The 21,581-nt window shown below is 39.3% G+C and overlaps 1 protein-coding gene across 1 annotated transcript in view; it reads left to right on the forward strand.

Annotated features, from left to right (window-relative positions):
* The first annotated feature begins 949 nt into the window (after positions 1–949).
* Positions 950–21,581, forward strand: part of arhgef3 (Rho guanine nucleotide exchange factor (GEF) 3) — a 102,496-nt gene continuing 81,864 nt past the window's right edge. Inside the window, exon 1 of the mRNA XM_010882084.4 lies at positions 950–1,309. Within this exon, the coding sequence (XP_010880386.2) occupies positions 1,275–1,309 (35 nt within the window). The 5' untranslated portion in view covers positions 950–1,274. The remainder of the gene's footprint in view (positions 1,310–21,581) is intronic.

Here is a 21,581-nt window from a genome sequence, read left to right on the forward strand (position 1 = left end):
TTCCTTCCCTTCGCCTCTATATTAATGTGCTTGGACACAGAGTTCTGTGAAAAGCCAGCCTCTTTAGCTATGACTATGACCTTTTGTGTCTTGCCCTCCTTGTGCAATGGTCGTCTTTTGGACAGCTGTCAAGTTAGCAGTCTTCCCCATGATTGTGTAGCCTACAGAACTAGACTGAGAGACCATTTAAAGGCCTTTGCAGGTGATTTGGGTTAATTAGCTGATTAGAGTGTGGCACCAGGTGTCTTCAATATTGGACCTTTTCACAATATTCAAATTTTCTGAGATTTTTAAATGGAATTACTGAAATAAATCAACTTTTTGATGATATTCAAATTATATGACCAGCACCTGTATACTGTAAAAAGATTGCATACTGCCTGTTTTAATAATTGGGATAGAGATCATTATATAACCTTTGGATAATGTGACAATTCCCAATATGTTCCACTTCTAAAGAAATACAATTTGAAGGAGAATTCCAATGATTTCTTTCATTTGGACATCTGGGATTGTAATGGATTCATGAGGAGCTTGAACCCCTGCCATTTCCCAGCAGACTCAACAAGTGCCCTTCTTGGCCATCCATCATCGGTACCCTCAGTCTATTGTCATTCGCATTATCTGTCTGTGTGATGGCCGTCACTTGAGCAGTCGGGCATGCGTCGCCCGTCAGCACTTCGCGCATCTTGGAGGCTGACAGTCATAAGGAAACCAAACGGGTGCATTCCGAAATACAATTTGTTGAATTTTTTTTAAATACAGCCACCTAAAAATAGGTGAACTTCTCCTTTAATAGCGTGAAGCGCAGATAAGAAATCACACCGACGACTAACTGCACTTCCTCTACTTCTAGCTGAGTAATGTCCCGTGGTCTGTACTGTATTATCTCACTGTAATAACCTCGGACACACACGCGCATACACCCGGGGTAGGCGGTGCTTGTAGCAGCAATACAGCTCCGCGGTGGACTATAGTTTGTGTTCCATGAAGCGTCAATGCATGAAACAAAAGTGGATTCAGAAAAAAAGCACTTAAGGTGAAAAACAAAAAACTAATCTAAGCTACCTCAAGGGCGATGCGTTATGGACGTAAATATTTCCGTTTATGAACGTTTACCACTGACGAATTGTTAAAACGGGATTTATTCAGATTTTGTGATCGGATTGTTTTCAGTTCAGCCTATGTATGACAAGAGAAGAGCATAGCCCTTTTCTTTCCTATTTCCAATAAACTTTCCGGTTTTTGGAACACATCACTTAGCATCTAATCACATGCAAACTAGCGATGGAAACAACGACATGTCAAGGTAAGATTATAAAAAACCGTTCTTATTTACTTAGCTGAAACTCAACCAATGGAACTGAAGCATAACTGCCATATTGCGTAGTAAATGCATTTGTTTAATTTCGTTTTGTCAGTTTTGCAGACTACATTGCCAATAAACATGTTACTTTTATATGCGCATCCAGACTTGAGGTAAGCTATATCCTACAGTGTCAGTAATGTTATTGAGAAATATTATACTGTAGTATTGTAATTGATGTGGGTAGAGCTATGACCATTTACTGTGTGACAGATGTGGATTGGGCAGCTTGAGCTTTGCCAATACATTCTCTTGTCTACAGTCCATCACTCACATATCACTCGAGTGTATTCAGTATGAGCTCACTATGAGGCCACTATGGAGTTAAAGCAGTGAACAAATAACTAGTAACCTCATTATGTAGCAGGATGCTCAACTTCCTCCACCAGCCTATGATTTACAGTCTTTCTGTTGTCTACCTAACCGAGTCAGTCCTCTGGGTCAGAGACTTCTGTACTCAGATACTTCTAATGTTTTGTCCCATCTTTGTCCTGCCATTCATGGTCTATTACGAGAGCAAACATAGCATCAAGGTGCTGGAATGCTGTTGCCACTTGGTTTGCATTTCCAGAATCTTCTCCAATTCAGCAGACTGGGAGTTCTGATTCTTCTTTTTAAGGTTAATTTGTTCCAGGTCCCAGAATGCTTTCTGTTCTGTTATGTCCCATGTGCTTATGACTATGTCATATGATGACAGAAAAAATAAAGGAACTATATGATGGTTCTCAACAACATTTGCCATTTGGAGACATTTACTTATATGTTTTGGATTGAGACAGAGGAACGTTTTGCTGGGTTAGCTCAGTTGGTATTTTAAACATGTACTTCAACATTCAGTCAAAAGCCATGATGACAGATAAGGTGGCTGGCTTGAATTTTCACCTGTTGCAACTTTTGAATCAGCAGGTGTTAAGGCTTTAGTTCTAGAGGCCAGTATTAACTTGAGTAGTAGTCGTGGTTGTCCACACAATGTCTCAGACTTGTGCATTCCAGGATTTGTGTGGTATGTGGGAGCCATCAGGTCAGATGAACTGAACAGAAACGAAGTCCAGGGATGCGTCTCAATTCATACCTTATTCCCTACATAGTTTACTACTTTTGACAAGATAGAGGAGTGGGGTTTTAACATTTGGGACCCCCCCCCCCCCCCCCCCCCCCCCCCCCCCCCCCCCCCCCCCCCCCCCCCCCCCCCGTCAGGGCCAAGCCAGGGCAGGGAAAAGGAAAAGAGGACCAGCAGAGCGTGCTCACCCCTAATCTCCAAACTAATCCCCTTTCAGTGTGTCAGAAGATATAATCTTTTGACACCGATTGACATCCATGCTGCTCCTCTGCTGTTCTGCCCTGAAGTCCCTTCACTCTATCTCTATTTCTTAGTGTCTTTGTCCCTCTCTGTCACTCACTATCTTAATCTCTCTTTCTATCTCTGCTTTTCTCAGCCAGCGAGATTCCATCCCTGCCTTCTGTGTCAGGCTTCCCTCAGCTCAGTGAGTCCCCCTACAGTCCGTCTCAACATGGTTTCTCACTGTCCCCGTTTGTCTAGTTGCCCAGGGGCAGACAGAAAGTTCCCAACTCTTCCTCACACATCAGTTCACAAACCAAGCTCTGAATGGCCAGTGAGGAAATGGCAGATTGTAGGGTGGTTATGCGCATGCCTGATTGCATAGTGGTGGTGGGAGTCACAGGGTGCCGCTGGAAACCTTCTCCAGAAGTCTGGAAACTTCCCTGGAGCTTTAATAGTCTCATAGTTACCCCTCCCAATCATCTTCCTCCCTCTTTCCATCTCTCTCCTCTCTCCCTTGATCCTCCCTCCTGCTCCCTCTCGCCCAGCTGAGGGTGGCAGTTTGGGAACTGTTCCTTTATCCATCCTAATAACGGTTTATAATATTCCACTGTGCTCGTCTCTTTACAAACAATCCCCAAGTAATAACACATAATCCCTGAATGTTCCAATGGACAAGACATTTCTTCTGTGGAAAGAAAGTTACATTATTTTTAAAGTTGCTGTCGCTACAGTTCTTTATTTGAGGTTTAGGTGAATGTGAAAGTTCTAGCAGTCAAGACTGTTTTGGAGTTTCCACTATTTCCTTTTGTCCTAAATGAGGAAGAGATTAATTCTGTTCGTAAAAACAACAACTACTGAACAACATGTATGTAGTTCTTCCACTTAGTTCTTCAGTTGATAGGTTGGTCGTGCCCATATACAGTATTACTCTATACATACAGTACTATAGTATGACTGTGTAGCTATAATAGTTATTCTTGAGTTGTTCTTTTGGTTTCAACTGTATGGGGTGTGCTCCTATAGGAAAATGGAGGCTAAGGCAGTACTGTGAAAACATGGTGCATCAATGACACATTATGGTCTTCCAAGCAGTTCCAGTGGAGGGTGTGGGCATGTGAATCTGTCCCTGCCTGCCCATTATGCTCTGGCTTCATGTTGGATACAGATGTTTGTCTACCTCTGTCCTGCAGTCAGAGGCATATATTACGCAAAGTATGCAGTTATCACAGACATCATATCACCAGGGCCTTAATGAACTGAGCATGCTTAAAAATAATAACAGTGATTAAAAACAATGGTTGAATATAGTAAATTGATTACTGAATGTTATTGGTAGACTTAGGTTTACAGAATCAAAACATACACAGTCAGCCTCTTTGCCAGACATATATCAGTGGGTTCCTCCTCTGAATAGAAGAGAACTGCTTAATTGAACAGAAATGTATTGTTCAGCCAGATGTTGTAGGCTAGTTAGTACAACCTAAATGGACACAAGCATCAGTCAGGCCTACAAAATTATATTGTCATGGTTGTGGTAGGACACAGGCACAGAGTCAAAATAGTGGAAGTAATCCATGGTTTTTAATGAAACAAAACAAAACAAAACAATAGCATCAACCAGTGACGTAGGGCATTCAACACGAAACAAAACCAAAATGAACCACACTGGGTGTGGCCTCACATAGAACATAAATAGGGTCCCCAATTGGAGGCAACGATCTACACCTGGCTCCAATTGGGGAGACCAAAATAATTAGAGGTGGCTAAAGGCACCACATTCTGTCCTGTCCTGACTATGGCCCCAGCCCAGTGCAGAGATGGCTAGGGGCATAGCCAGGACATGATATATATCCACTGTTTTGTACTGGTTTTTGTTTTGTTTTAAAACAATGTTTCCAAAGAAGTTGGGACGCTGTGTAAAATGCAAGTAAAAACAGAATGCAATGATCTATAAATCATGTATACCTGTATTTAATAGAAAATAGTACAAAGACAACATATCAACTGTTGAAACTTGATAAATGAAACTTCATACATTTTTGGAAAATACTGAATTTGCTGCCAACACACAAAAAAAGCTGGGACAGGAGCATGTTTACTACTGTTTTGCATCACCTCTTCTTTTAGCAACACTCTGTGTTTGGGAACAGAGGAGACCTATTACTGTAGTTTTGAAAGTGAAATGTAATCCCATTCTTGCTTGATATAGGATTTCATCTGCTCAACAGTTCGGGGTCTCCTTTGTCATATGTTTTGTTTTATTATGTGCCAAATGTTTTCAATGGGTGATAGGTCTGGAGTGCAGACAGGCCTGTTTATGACCCAGACCCTTTTACTACATAGCAATGCTGTTGTAATATGTGCAGAATGTGGTTTGGCATTGTCTTTCTGAAATAAGCAAGGCCTTCCCTGAAAAAAACATGGATGGCAGCATATGTTGCCCTGTATATATTTTTAACTGCATACAGTATCCTACCAGTAAATGTTGTTCAGCATTAATGGTGCTTTTACAGATGTGCAAGTCTTCCGTGCCATGTGCACTAATGCACCCCCATACCATCACAGATGCTGGCTTTTGAACTGTCCGCTTATAACAAGCCAGATGGTCCCTCTCCTCTTTGGCCCAGAGGACTATCCCAAAAAGGTTTTGGGATGCCTTCCCAAAAATTACTCCCAAAAAGTATCTCAAATTTTTATTTATCAGACCACAGGACAGTTTTGCACTTCGCCTCAGTCCCTCTTGAATGAGCCCAGGGGACACTGTGGTGGTTTTCTGGATCTTGTTTATACAGTTGTGCTCATAGGTTTGCATACCCTGGCAGAAATTGTGACATTTTGGCATTGATTTTGAAAATATGACTAATCATGCAAAACAACTTGTCTTTTATTTAAGCCATTTATTATCACATAGTAGTTTTGCTCCTTTTTAAATCATAATGATAACAGAAATCACCCAAATGTCCCTGATCAGAAGTTTACATACCCTTGAAGGTTTGGCCTTGTTACAGTCACACAAGGTGACACACAGAGGAGAAAATGGCAATTAAAGGTGAATATTCCACACCTGTGGCTTTTTAAATTGCAATTAGTATCTGTGTATAAATAGTCATTGAGTTTGATAGCTCTCACATGGATGTACTGAGCAAGCAAGATACTGAGCCATGGGGAGGAGAAAAGAACTGCCAAAAGACCTGCGTAACAAGGTAATGAAACTTTATAGAGATGGAAAATGACATAAAAAGATATCCAAAGCCTTGCAAATGCCAGTCAGTACTGTTCAATCATTTATTAAGAAGTGGAAAATTTGGGGATCTCTTAATACCAAGCCAAGGTCAGGTAGACCAAGAAAGATTTCAGCCAAAACTGCCAGAAGAATTGTTTGGGATACAAAGAAAAACCCACAGGTAATCTGAGGAGAAATACAGGCTGCTCTGGAAAAAGACGGTGTGGTTGTTTCAAAGAGCACAATACGACAATACTTGAACAAAAATTAGATGCATGGGCAAGTTGCCCGAAAGAAGCCTTTACTGTGCAAATTCCACAAAAAAGCCCAGTTACAATATGCCCGACAAACAACTTGACACGCCTCACAGTGTCTGGCACACTGTAATTTGGAGTGACGAGACCAAAAATAGAGTTTTATGGTCACAACCATAATCGCTATGTTTGGAGATGGGTCAATAGTGAACAGAATACCATCCCCACTGTGAAGCATGGTGGTGGCTCACTGATGTTTTGGGGGGGTGTGAGCTCTAAAGGCAAGGGGAATCTTGTGAAAATTGATGGCAAGATGAATGCAGCATGTTATCAGAAAATACTGGCAGACAATTTGCATTAGTCTGCACAAAAACTGCGCATGGGATGCTCTTGGACTTTCCAGCACGACAATGACCCTAAGCACAAGGCCAAGTTTCCCCTCCAGTGGATATGGACGAAAAAGGTGAAGGTTCTGGAGTGGCCATCATAGTCTCCTGACCTTAATATCATCGAGATATCAAACGTGCAGTTCATGCAAGACGACCAAAGACTCTGCATGACCTGGAGGCATTTTGCCAAGACGAATAGGCAGCTATACCACCTGCAAGAATTCAGGGCCTCATAGACAACTATTAAAAAAGACTGCATGCTGTCATTGATGCTAAAGGGGGCAATACACAGTATTAAGAACTAATGGTATGCAGACTTTTTAAAAGAGGTCAGTTCATTTTTTTCTTTGTTGCCATGTTTTGTTTTATGATTGTGCCATTCTGTTATGACCAACAGTTGAATGTGAATCCCATAAGAAATAAATTATATGTGTTTTGCCTGCTCACTCATGTTTTCTTTACAAATGGTACATATACAGTTTTGGAAAAAATTAAGAGACCACTCCTAATTTTTCTTAAATCAGCATCTCTGCATGTATGGCAGCCATTCCATTCCAGTGTCTGTTAAATTCCAACACAGGCACACCTCATTTTACTTAATGAGGTACTGATTAGTTGATTACCTCAACCAAATCTAATTTAATGAGGAAAAGTATAAACACTGCTGTGGTCATCACTATCCTCTTGCAATAGGACCAGCTGGATGGCAAAAACAGTGCAAGTAGTACCTCAAATAATTTGAATAAAAAAATAACTATTCAGTGTGACAAAAGAGTTGGAAAAAAAAGCTTTGAGTGAGGAAAAGAAGGGTTCAATTCTGGCTTTATTAGCAGAGGGATACAGTGAGCGTCAGGTTGCTTCCATCCTGAACATTTCAAAGAGGGCGGTTCATAAGAACAAGGTCAAGCAACAGACATTGGGGACAACAAAGCTACAGACTGGCAGAGGGCAAAAACGACTGTCCACTGACAGAGATGACCATCAACTCATTCAAATGTCACTCAACAACCGTAGGATGACATCAAGTGACCTACAAAAAGAATTGCAAACAGCAACTGGGGTGAAGTGTACGGCGAGGATGGTTCCAAACAGGCTCTTAGGGGCAGGGATGAAGTTGTGCAAAGCTAGAAAAAAGCCCTTCATCAATGAGAAGCAAAGAAGTGCCAGGCTGAAGTTTGCAAAAGACCATAAGGATTGGAACGTAGAGGAATGGAGTAAAGTCATCTTCTCTGATGAGTAAAATGTTCAGCTTTGCCCAACACCTGGTTGTCTAACGGTTAGACATAGAGCTGGAGAGGACTACAAGCCACAGTGTCTCACACCACTGTGAAATTTGGTGGAGGATCGGTGATGATCTGGGGGTGCTTCAGCAAGGCTGGAATCGGGCAGATCTGTCTTTGTGAAGGATGCATGAATCAAGCCAAGTACAAGGTTATCCTGGAAGAACACCTGCTTCCTTCTGTTCTGACAATGTTCCCCAACTCTGGGAATTGGTTTTTCCAGCAGGACAATGCTCCATGCCACACAGCCAGGTCAATCAAGGTGTGGATGGAGGACCACCAGATCAAGACCCTGTCATGGTTATTCCACCAAATATTGATTTCTGAACTCTTCCTAACTTAAAACCTTAGTATTTTGTTGTTGAAGAATGTTTTCTTTGCATTATTTGAGGTCTGAAAACAATGCATCTTTTGTTTGGTTATTTTGACCAGTTGTTATTTTCTACAAATAAATACTCTAAATGACAAAATTTTCATTTGGAATTTGGGTGTAATGTTGTCAGTAGTTTATAGATTAAAACAAAACTGTTCATTTTACTCAAACACATACCTATGAATAGTAAAATCAGAGGGACTGATAATAATTTTGCAGTGGTGTCTTAATTTTTTCCAGAGCTTTATTACCAATTATCCAAGGGTATGCAAACTTTTGAGTACAACTGTGTTTTTCAAAAAACAATGAAATTTCTCAGTTACAATATTTGATATGTTGTCTTTGTACTAATTTTATTGAATACATGGTTTAAATTATTTACACATTATTGCATTCTGTTTTTCTTTAGATTTTATATCGTCTCAACTTTTTGGGAAACAGGGTTATACAATCAACAGAAATGTTTGTTTCACCTTTTTGATAAATTAGGGCTACATTTAATCTGTATTGCTGAATTACCCTAAATAAATAAATGTTTTCCTTTTTTCCTTTTTTCCAGTTTTTCTGCGTAGTTCTTATCAAGCTTTTGTTCAAACAGGAAGCCTTGTATAGAATCCATAGGCTCTGCCTTATATTGTGATTGATTGTGCTCACAGTCTCCCAATCTGCCACTAGCTGTCAGTAGAGGCAACCAAATTTGATTAATAGTAACACCAAAACCAGGATGTTGCTGGCCAATTGCACCACCCTCTGCGGGACCCCATGGCTAATCAACAAGCAGGATTTGAATCATGTTCTCACCATTACAGTTACTGCAAGGCATTTAACACAAGGACTGCCGACTGCCTGCGGGAATTGGAGTTTGAATTTGTAATAAAAATAAAACTGTCATTTTGAAAGCTACACCCTCCTCCTTCCATGACTTTTCCTATATAGGCGTATATTATATTGTTCTATTGTCAGAATTCTAAACTCGCAAACGAAATATATTTAGAGATGATTTACCTGTTTCTTTTGCCCTTTTTTACATCTTAATCGGCCAACAGCCCACGGCACTTAGCGTTGTTACCCAGGCAGCCCGCTAATGGTACCCAGGCGCTAATCACCTCTCACTGAATGCATGACGTCAGTGGATGAATGTGCAATACTCCCAGATAAATGATAGAGTCTTGGTTGAATTTGAATTAACTTACAAATGAAATTCTAAATGTCCATGACCATTCAACAAATTCATTAGGCCATTATTGAAACATAATACAAACGATATAGGCTACTTGACAATTCAACATATGTATCACAGTTTACTGTTTTTTGATTGGAGATTCATATTCTTGTGTAGGCTAATTCATCAAATGTAATCTAAAATGTAAATAAAAAAATAATAATTAAGTAATGAAATACCAGACATTCTTTACCAATGGCAAACTACCAATTTAACAAAGGTATTACACGTTACTGTTTATCTTAGGAGAGAAAGCGAAACAAAATCGCATAAACATCTTATCTCTCTTTGAAATTTCTCTGCTTATTTTACTGAAGATAAAAATTCTACAAAATGTATAAAGCTAAATAATTATTCACTAAACTAAATACCAACTATCACCATTCTCAGTTAAGCAAATGTATTACACGTTACTGTTTTTCATCAAAACAATCGACAAATGAATTTTCTCTTTTTTCATGTAGGCTACTGAGGGTAGAAATTTTATATAATCTGAACTCGGTGAGCAAATCAGACACAACTCACAAATTACACCTGTTGAAATGGCTAGAACTGACATAAAGGAACAAGCGCACCATGCCAGAAAAACTGCGAAAACTCACGGACAACTAGCAAACAATACTCCACACAAAGACTCCAACAAACACAAGGGCAGTTCTAGGCTGTAGTAGTGAGGATCCGGTGTGTGTAATGATGGGAAGTCCGGGGTGATGTGATGAGGGACAGGTGTTCGTAATAGTGGAGAGTCCAGGGTGTTCTGTGAATGCTTTGATTGTTGCAAACTGGTTGGTAATGTCTCTCATTTTACATTGTACATCATCAAAATTTGATCAAAATTTAAATTAAATTCTAATGAATGTGTTTTGAATAATTGACGTGTTGTGTAATTTTCATTGTATACATTTGTACGGCCTAATAAATGAATGAAGATACTATAGCTCGTTTTCCTAGAAATAATCGTTCTATGTATTATTTTTTACAGTGCCTTGCGAAAGTATTCGGCCCCCTTGAACTTTTCGATCTTTTGCCACATTTCAGGCCTCAAACATAAAGATATAAAACTGTAATTTTTGTGATGAATCAACAACAAGTGGGACACAATTATGAAGTGGAACGAAATTCATTGGATATTTCAATGATGTACAATGTAAATAGTCATTACCTTAGCAAACACAATGAACAAAAAAGACAGGAACTGTCCCAATTAATCAATGCAGATTTATTCAATGGACAGGGTGTTGCTGCCAGTTGTTGTCAGACATGCAACATGAACAAACATTTCTACAATGTTCTCGTAAAGTTTGATCAATATCCTGTACAGTACAATAAACCATATCAAACTATTCAGCCCTTAATGGGGAACAAGAGAAATCCAAACACTACAGATAAATGTCCACAATATCATGCATTTAGTTACATTCCAGTTCACTTAGTTTCACATCGCTCTAAGTGAGCCCACACCTGGTGTTCCAGCTCTTTAGAGAAGCAAATGTTATGCAGGACCCCAGATTAACATCACCCTCATTTCCATTGGTGCTTTACCCCGGTAACAGGGCTACACCAGTGATTTATGCTAATGTTGGCTCTAGACTTTCCTGTTTCAACTTTATGTTTGGTACCAAGGACTTAAGGAGTGGCTCAGATTGGTAGGGAAGACTAAACTATCAATGCAGCTACGAAAAATAGAAGGTGATATTTTTCTGGTAGTAAGATAACATAAACAATAATGCCATACTCAGTTTGTTTATAATATGACGTTGGAACCTGAGTAATAAAACAAAATTTCTTCCTCAAAATCCTGCGACCACTTTCACTTGTGACACCGCAACAAAGCCAGTGTATTCATTATTTAGTTTAATAAAGTATTTTGTCAAAACTGTCTACCCTTAATAAAAGAATTTGAGAGAATTCTGAGGTAATTTGTGTTGTCATAGGTTCTGCAGGAAACGTGTCGGGCTCGCAGCTCTGTACTTCTATTGAGTCACTGGTATCGTATCACGTTCATTTGTTCCAACTCTTTACGTTGTGAGTCTTTTCTTTCCTGTACTATTGCTTTATTTTATTTATTTTATCATGGATCTGTTTGTTAGATCGGATTAAACCCATCACGAGAAGCCTAAGACTAAGCAAATCAAGGGTGTGTTGGAGACTTGGTGGGGCCAGATGCTCCTCTTCGTCAAATTCACTTCCACTCTTCCTCAACAGATATTTAATATAACACTACAGGCCTGCCGTTGGGACTGCTGACGTGGTGAAATGATGATTTGAAATACCTCATTTACATAAGCATCCAGACCCCTCCGCCATAACATTCCAAACTGAGCTCAGATGCATCCGGTGTTTGATCATTCTTGAGAACCTGAGTCTGGAGTCTACCTGTGTCACATTCTATTTAATTTTTATTTAATAAATTACACATGATTTAGAAAGGACCCACACTTCACTGTGCAAGTCAGAGCAAAAATCTAACTCCAAAGAACTTTCTATAGACCTTTGATATTGTGTCGAGGCATAGATATGGGGAAGGTTATTTCAAAAATTGCAATTGTACAATGACTCCCCCATTGTGAAAAGGAAGAAATTTGGAACTACCAAGACTCTTCTAAAGCTGTTCATCTGGCTAGAATATGTAATCAGGCAAGAAGGGCTTTGATTAGGGAGCTTCAGTGTTTCTCTGCAGAAATAGAACTTCCCAGAAGGAAAACCATCTCTGCAGCATTCCATCAATCAGGCCGTTATGGTAGATGTAGCCAATGATGATGAGGATATGTCACCTGAAGGACTCTGAGAGTATGAGGAAAAAGATTATCTTGTATAATAAGACCAATACAAGTATTTTTTGAACTATTAGGCTTGAATACTAAGATTTACATCGGTCCAAAACAAGGTTTTGCTCATCACCTGGCTAATACCATACCAGTGGTAGGAGCATCACGTTATGGAGATGCTTCTCAGTGGCAAATCCAGTCTGGGAGACTGGTCAAGATTGAGGGAAAGATCAAAAGAGCAAAATACACAGAGGTCCTTGAAAAAAACCTGATCCAATGCGCACAGGACCTCTCACAGGGGCTTAGATTCATCTGTCATAATGACAACATCCCAAAGCACACAGCCAAGTCAGCATGGGAGTGGCTTTGGAATAAGTCTGTGAATGTCTTTGAGTACTGGAATTGAATTAATAGGAATCTCTGGGGAGACCAGAAGATTGCTCACTTCACAGACGCTCCCCATCCAATCTGAAAGGTCATGAGAGAATCAAATGTGAGAAAATGCCTCAAATCTGGAGGAGGGATAACCTAGAAGACTTGAAGCTGTGATCGCTGCCAACAGTGCTTTTACAAAGAACTGAATAAAGGTGATTGCAATGCAATCATTTAACCACAGTTTTTGCAACTTCTGGTAGTAATTGTCTTAAATTTGGTGGTCATGGGATATAGTGAGTAGCAGGCCATAATGTATTTTTCAGAAAATGAATTAGTCCCAAGTTTTGGTTACCACTACATAAAAAATGGCTAGCTAGGCTAACAAGTTGGCTTATAGTTTTGTTAGCCATCCATTCTTAATGGGAAGTGTGTACTATATTTAGTTTATCTATATATTGTCATGAAAGAGCACTTTGCATAGGCTTGTCCTTGCAAAGGCTATCTGGGCTAGCTCAAATCCTAGCATTGGCAACCATGTTATCGGGCAAGTATGTGTGCTTACATAAAACATTAGTGACTGATTAGGCTATTTCAGGCTAGTGTAGATGACAGGGAATTGTCAAAGACTTAGAACCCCAGCTACTAGCATATTTGTTGAAATAAAAAATAATAGTTCATCACCCCTCAGCACCGCCCCTTACTACTCAGCCAATTAGGAGCCATGACGGGTTAGGTTTAGTGGTTAAGGTTAGGTGAGTTTTTATTCTCTTAACTATATTATGGGGATGAAAATGTCACCAAACTCTGGTTAAAACAGCTTATTTTTTTTACCCTTTTTTTAAAAAGGCAATTGTTGGCTTAAGTGTTAGGTTTAGGTCCAAATTTACAGTTGGGGTTTGTGTTGTAATTAGATTTAATGTTTGGGTTCGTCATTGCCGTTTTTAGTTTTTTAGTTTAAGTTTAGGCGTAAGTGTTGTTATTGAGGTTATTGTGGTTAAGGTTAGGGTGAGAATGAGGTTAAGGTTTAGGGTCAGAGTTAAGATTAGTAGAACTGAGATTTATTAATAGCAATTTACTTTGGTGTCCGCATTTATTTACTTAAGTAAGTGTGTGTGTTTGTGTGTGTGTGTTTGTGTGGACTTCTTCTGTTTCCATTGCTGTGGAAAATGCGTTGCTAGAAAGTGAGGGCAGCTCTCAGGTCTATGCTGGAGTGCCAGCTGACTTGCACGCACGCTTTCACACATGGCCTAAACACTCAAGCTCATGTTTACTCAAACACTGACAATATCCACCAGACTTTTTCTCTGAGACTGGGCACACAATGGCCTTTGAAGTTGTTGAAAGGCACCCACTCTCCCTGGCACCCAGTGAATAGAAGCAGTCAAGCAAACAAGACCCTGTGAAAATACACAACAACAAACATGTGGACAGACACACACCAATCACGCATGCATGAATACATGAATACATGAATGCACACACAAATTGTGGAGTGAAAGACTAAACCGCCAAATAATAAGCTTGATGAACAAAAATGTTTAAGCCATACATTCAGTTGAATCTTATTTTACCACCACAGACCTTCAGAAATGTCTGCCCCTAATTGAACTGTTATTATTGGACCCAGACTGTTACTGTTGTAGCTCTCAGACCAGGAGCTGCAACTGATGTCTTCAGCAGGTGTTGAAATGTAGCCATAGAGCATGATCCTAGACTCATGAAATTACACTTCTCCTGTGTACCTCGTATGAAACATTGGATCCCAGACACTGGATAGTCCTATACCTCTGTGGCTGTGGCCTCTATCCCATAACATAATGTCATGTTTTGTTCCTGGGAGACTTTCTCGGACTGAAACCTGAAAGCAAGGCCAACGTTTTGACATGGAGCTGGTGACTGGGGAGGGAAGGATGGGAGAGAGAGAGGTGGTAGAAGTGAGAGAGCTGAATATGTGGATCCCTTGTGCCAGAAGACCTTTGTCTAGAAGTCTATTCTCTATCTGTCTCTGTTTCTCTCTCTCTCATTTGCACTCCTCTTCCTCTCACTTCACTCTCTCACCTTTCTCTATCTCTCCTCTGTTCCTTTCTTCTTCGTTCTCTCTTTCATATTGAATCTGTGCACAAATTCTCTCCAGATTTGAAACCAGGCCTCCCATGTTAGTGGCTGTGTCAAGTGAAAAGATGAGAGAATCATGGAATTCTGGTGATTTCAAAAAACAATTGACCTGATTATTCCCTTATTACTTTTATTTACTACTGATATTTTGCAAGCTGCTGCTGCTGAAGATCGATGAAGTTCAAAATTCTACATTTTTCAACCAGAGACCTATTGGAGAACATATATTTGATTTCCATTAGCTATACTTCGGATAGTATTTTTGTTGTTTTTTACAGATACATAAAATATAATACATAATGTGTCATTTTCTTCAGAATAGTCTGATGGTGGTTAATCAGTCTAATTAGATGATCTGAAGAAGGCATGTATTTGAAGAATGTGTATTTTTTAGCTCACAAGGTGAATCATGTATTCTTTATAGTTGCCATGGTGATAAAGGTTTGGCAGTGTTAGGACGGCACCCAGTGCTCCGGAAACAGCTGTGAGTGTGTCTTTATGTGAGTGTGAGAGTAGGCTGTCCTTTCCAGGTACAACAAACAAGATCAGGAAACAGTGTCAATGTCTCTACCTTCTCGCCCTCTCTCTTCCTCACTGCCTGTCACTCTCACTCCTTCACTCTCACTCCTTCACTCTCACTCCTTCACTCACTCCTTCACTCTCACTCCTTCACTCTCACTCCTTCACTCTCTCTTAGTTCTCTCTCTCCCTCAGATGTGACAAGGGTGATGTTCAAATTCAATTTGTATTAATCCCCCAAGTCTCATTACAGTACTTTTCCAAGCCATTTTTTTTTATTACCATCTGAAACAGACAGATCTGGCAACTGTAACAATGACACAACTCTGAACATCTAGCTGTCTTCTGGCTATAGTTTTTAAATCCAACATAAGTGGAAAATCTAAGTATATTGTTGCTCCTAGGCACTCTCCTACGGGCCTATGCACTGTATCAGGTGCCTGAGTTCAAGCATATTATGAAATAGACAGAGAGATATACATGTTCCTTGAATGGTTGCTTCTGTCTAACCCAGAGGTCAGAGGAATGACAGTAGTCATTCTAAGGTAAGTGTGCTGACCTTGTCATGTTTTGGTTATTTTAAAGTGTTTACAGGGTTTATATGGGCCAGAGGTTTTTCTTTACATGATCACATTGGTTGTAGATGAGATGCATCATTGATGTTCTCAGTAATTTGTCTGCAAACTCCTAGTCTAGAAAGTCTTAATCTTCCCAATTCCTGTCCAAACATTGTTTTAGAGTCCTATATAGTAGTCCTATATTTTCTCTATCTAGACTGCCTTTTGTAATCAGACAGTCAGTTGCTGTGGGTCTTCAGGTATGAAACCATCTCCTGATGGTAATGGGAAACTCATGGCCCCACAAATATGTTCTAACTGCATAACCTTTTTAAAAATCAAATAAACATTGATGTTGAGCACTTTTGACCACTAGATGGACCTATAGGTTTGTTTTTATTGAGGTTTCAGCCACAAAAAACCTGTCTCACTCTCAGAATGATCCTCATTCAGATCCTCCTGACACTAAATAATCGGTTAATACTAGGCTTAGCTTTTAAGAGAGTTAGAGGAAGGCAGATTTACCTCAACAACAGGTCCAGTCACTGCTATGGGTTGTTATTTGGTTCTTGTAATTAGACATCTTTAATCACTTATCCTGACTCACAATTTTCAGTAAAACAAACTCTATTTGGCACTAATGCTCATGATAAATGATATAAGGATAATTTAGTTTTTATTATTTTTAAAGCAAAAAGAAGATATAGATCAGTCACTGCACTATTATTTTTTGCAAACACCTTAAAGTTCTAAATCCTGTAATACATACATAGCCTGCTAATGTCTTATGTGACACTTTCTGCTGAACCCTTTGTCCATGGCCATTTGGTAATATACAGTGCCTTCAGAAAGTATTCAGAATATTGGCTTACTCCATAATCTCTTGAGTTATGGACTTAATTAATAATTGATTACATTTCCTTTCCTGTCAACACAATAAAAACAAAATACATAGTAGGGGTGTCACGATATACTGGTATTGACGATAACCGTGATATTTAAAAAACAAAATATTGACATCATGTTAATAACACACATGATAATATCATATTCACTAGGCGAAACTAATGTTGTATTTTTCCAAAAACCCCTCTTTAGCAAAATCAACTCTTTAGCCCCACTAGAACCCCAGGAGAAATCCACAAAGACGCACCATTTTTGTAGCATTTACATGGAAAAGGACATTGTATTTATCCAAAAACTCCTCTTAGGCTCTGGGATCTTTTGTTTATCAGTTTATCTGGTTGCCTTTTCATTATCCATTGTGTGTAAAAGTTCTTTTTGTACGCTTTTATTTTTTTATTTGTAGACTTATGGTTACAGACTCTCTTCACCTCCATACACTCGTATGTTGATTGTAAATCATTTGAAAAAAAATAGGGGGAAAAAACACATTAAACGTAGTTGAAGATTAATTTGACTGATATAATTTTTTTACTTCAAATGTCCTATAGATACCGTGATAATATTATTACCGTGAATTATTTTGGCCACAGTAATCGTGTAGGGAAAATCTGATATTGTGACAGCCCTAATATATAGTGAAAACACATATTTAAAGATTTGTGCCAATTTCTTGAAAATATCCATATAAATAAGTATTCAGACCCTTTTTCAGTACTTTGTAGAAGTGCCAGTGATCACAACTGTATTTTATTAGGTATTCCCCTACCAGCTTTGCACCCTTGTATTTGGCCAGCTTCTACCATTCTTCCTTGTAGATCCTCTCAATCTCTGTAGGATTAGATGGGGATTAGGGTGGCACGATTTTGACAAAATGTAATGTTGCAATATTGATCATGAACATTACGACGTCGATATTCATTTCGATATTCTGGGAAAACACATTAAAATAAATTAATAACATGAAAACAACAAGTTTTCTTACAACACAGGTGTTTATTTCAACTGACTTGGTTCACACTTGGTTCAGTTCTTTCAAAATGTATTTACAAAACATAAAATAAATGTGTTTTGTGGAATTTGCAAAGATTGTCTGCATGTTTGTTTCTGTTAATGTACAGTGTAGAATGGAGACAGTTTCTTATCTACTACTGTAACCCTGCTGAACTCGGTACCCAACACTAACCCTACCCACCTGCCCACCACTTAGTACTGCCTCTCAGGGACCAGCGTGAAGTTGGCCACCCACCCAACGCAAAACTTCAACAAAATAGGCTCAATTGTTTGTTCTCCATTTGTGCTGGTTTGTGCCTTTAACATTTTATTTTGTCCAACATTGGCAAAGATGTCAAGTCCTTGCTGTGTATTCCGGCAACATCCACGCCATCAATGTGTCTGTTTTCTGTAGCAAGAAACATTGCATCAAATCACAGAGAAAGGCTCAGTTGATTTGCTCATTTATGTACATCGCAACCACCACATGCTCATAATTTTGCATACCCTGGCAGAAATTGTGAAATATTGGCATTGTTTTTGAAAATATGACTGATCATGCAAAACAACCTGTCTTCTATTTTAGGATAGTGATCATATGAAGCCATTTATTATCACATCGTTTTTTGGCTCCTTTTTAAATCATAATGATATCAGAAATCACCCAAATGGCCCTGATCAAAAGTTTACACACTCTTGAATGTTTGGCCTTGTTACAGACACACAAGGTGACACACACATGGCAATTAAAGGTGACTTTCCCACACATGTGGCTTTTTAAATTGCAATTAGTGTCTGTGTATAAATAGTCAATGAGTTTGTTAGCTCTCACGTGGATGTACTGAGCAGGCAAGATACGGAGCCATGGGGAGCAGAAAATAACTGCCAAAAGACCTGCATAACAAGCTAATGGAACTTTATAAAGTTGGAAAAAAAAAGCCTTGCAAATGCCAGTCAGTAATGTTCAATCACTTATTAAGAAGTGAAAAATTCAGGGATGTCTTCATACCAAGCCAAGGTCGAGTAGACCTTAAATTAAAGATTTCAGCCAAAACTACCAGAAGAATTGTTTGGGCTACAAAGAAAACCCCACAGGTAACCTCAGGAGAAATACAGGCTGCTCTGGAAAAAGTGGTTGTGGTTGTTTCAAGGAGCACAATACGATGATACTTGATCAAAAATGAGCTGCATGGTTCAGTTGCCAAAAAGAAGCCTTTACTGCGTCAATGCCAGAAAGAAGCCCAGTTACAATATGCCCGACAACACCAGTTGAATGTATATGAAATAAAAGACATGCGTTTTGCTTAATCACTAAGTTTTCTTTACAAATGGTACTTACACTCACCTAAAGGATTATTAGGAACACCTGTTCAATTTCTCATTAATGCAATTATCTAATCAACCAATCACATGGCAATTGCTTCAATGCATTTAGGGGTGTGGTCCTGGTCAAGACAATCTCCTGAACTCCAAACTGAATGTCAGAATGGGAAAGAAAGGTGATTTGTTGGTTGTTGGTGCCAGACGGGCCGGTCTGAGTATTTCACAATCTGCTCAGTTACTGGGATTTTCACACACAACCATTTCTAGGGTTTACAAAGAATGGTGTGAAATGGGAAAAACATCCAGTATATGGCAGTCCTGTGGGCAAAAACTCCTTGTTTTTTGACATGCGTTTTTCTAGGATTTTTTAGTTGTTATTCTGTCTCTCACTGTTCAAATAAACCTACCATTAAAATTATAGACTGATAATTTCTTTGTCAGTGGGCATACGCACAAAATCAGCAGGGGATCCAAAAAAAAATCCCTCACTTATTCAGATTGGAAACATATGATTTTGGAATAATTATTAAACATTAAATATTGTGCAAAGATATCGTTGTCATAAAAATAGCTGTGTTCTGGCTCAAATAATAACGATCAGGCAATTCTGTAATAATTCTGACAGCCCAAATGCCACCCTTGAATTCCAACTTGCCACTCTCCTGCCAACCCATGTTACATTTTCTAGAAATACCACTGCATATATTAGTAATACATAAAATACATATATTAGTATATATATATATTTTTTTTTAATATTTACTAATAGCTTTTGAATTGACCAATCAATTGTTCATTTTAAGAGACTTGTCTTTTCTCTTTTGTATATTTACCATCATCCTCATTATCTTCCGCTTATCTGGGGCCGGGTTGCAGGGGCAGCAGTCTAAGCAGAGATGCCCAGACATCCCTCTCCCTAGACACTTCCTCCAGCTCTTCCAGGTGGACACCGAGGCTTTCCCAGGCCAGCCAGGAGACATAGTCCCTCCAGCATGTCCTAGGTCTTCCCCGGGGTCATCCGAAACAGATGCCCAAGCCACCTCAGCTCACCTCTTTAAAAAGCCCTACTCTGGATCAGATTTTCTTCACGGGCCTCTCTATATTTTGCTCCATTCATCCTTCCCTTATTCCTGACCACTCTCCTAGTCCCCGCAGCTCAGAAGATTTCCCATTGCATGATTCTCCCACTATGCTTCACCATAGGGATGGTATTAATCAAGTGATGAGCGGTACCTTCTTTTTGCCAGTTGTAGCCCTTGGCATTCACGCAGGGTTTCCCCATCTCTGTAGGAAACTCTAATGTTCTGTTAGAGTGGATACTGGGTCCTTTCGCAGATCTAGGCTTTGACATAATTTGGTCACTGAAGCCTATGGAGACGTCATGAGTTTGTTTTAGCTCTGCATGCACTGCTATGTGTGGGACCTTATAGAGACTGGTGTGTGCCCTTCTAAATCATGTTAAATTAATTGGTGTAATCCAGGCAAGTGTAAGGATGATGAAATGAAAGGATGCATCTGAGCTCAATTTGGAGTTTCATGGCAAAGGTTCTGAATACTTTCATGTGAAAAATAAGTACACTCCCTGGAAGGTTTTTTAACATACAGGGGTGGATGAAATAATGGGAAAACTAACATGTATGTCCAAGCTTTTCACTTGATGTGTCTGCTGTAAAAGAGGTGCAACAAATAGCTCTTTGATTTGAAATTTTTCTAAGCAGCTTGATGCAACTAACAGAGTTCCAAAGAGGCCATATAGCAAATGCCTGAATTGCAAAAATAAAATGCAAAATTCAATATGTAAAGGGGAACAATCTCAAAAACCAACATAATACAGTATATGCCAAACAAGGACAAATTGCTTCAGTAGAGGAACAGTGGTCGCAAGTTGAAGCTGACCCACAGGGATAGACGGAGACGTAACAGGGTAGTTACTCAATGCCCTGAAAGCACAGCCTCGAAAAGTACCACAGAATTGACCGAGCCTTCACCAATCACCAAATCTGAACATCACTGAACCATAATGGGAAGTTCTGGAATCCAGAGTATACAGTAGATTTCCTCCTTTATCCCTCAAAGAACTAGAGACATTTCTGCTTGAGGAGTGGTGCAACACAGTCCTTCACACAGTTCAGGACTTGAATGACGGCATTCCAAGAAGGACTGGAGCTGTTCTGAAGGTACAGGGGGGCCTACTCCTTATTAGTTCCTTGATATTAATATATACTGACAGGTGAAGGTAACCTAATTGAGCAAAGGACACTGAAATATTGTACTTTGCAATCATTCATCCATCAAAAATAATCAGAAATACAATTTTATCGTTCAGTAGAAGTTAATACACCCTTAGCTTCAATAGCTTTTGTTGACCCCTTTGGCTAAAATAACTTCATGTAGCCGTTCCTTGTCTCTCAGTTTTTTAAATCAACTGGGAGGAATGTTTGCCCCCTGTTCTTTATAGTTCTGCTTTAACTGTATCATGTTTGAAGGCTTGCAAAACCTGCCATGCACAGCCTCAGAGCATTTAGATAGGATTGAGATCTTGGCTTTTACTTTGTCATTCCATAACTTTCCATTAAAGGGGCACTGTGTAGAATCCTGCCTCTAAACAATAACATTTGTAATTGACTTCTCTTCCTTGT

Source organism: Esox lucius, chromosome 17, assembly GCF_011004845.1.
Source record: "Esox lucius isolate fEsoLuc1 chromosome 17, fEsoLuc1.pri, whole genome shotgun sequence".
In the NCBI taxonomy this organism is placed as follows: domain Eukaryota; kingdom Metazoa; phylum Chordata; class Actinopteri; order Esociformes; family Esocidae; genus Esox; species Esox lucius.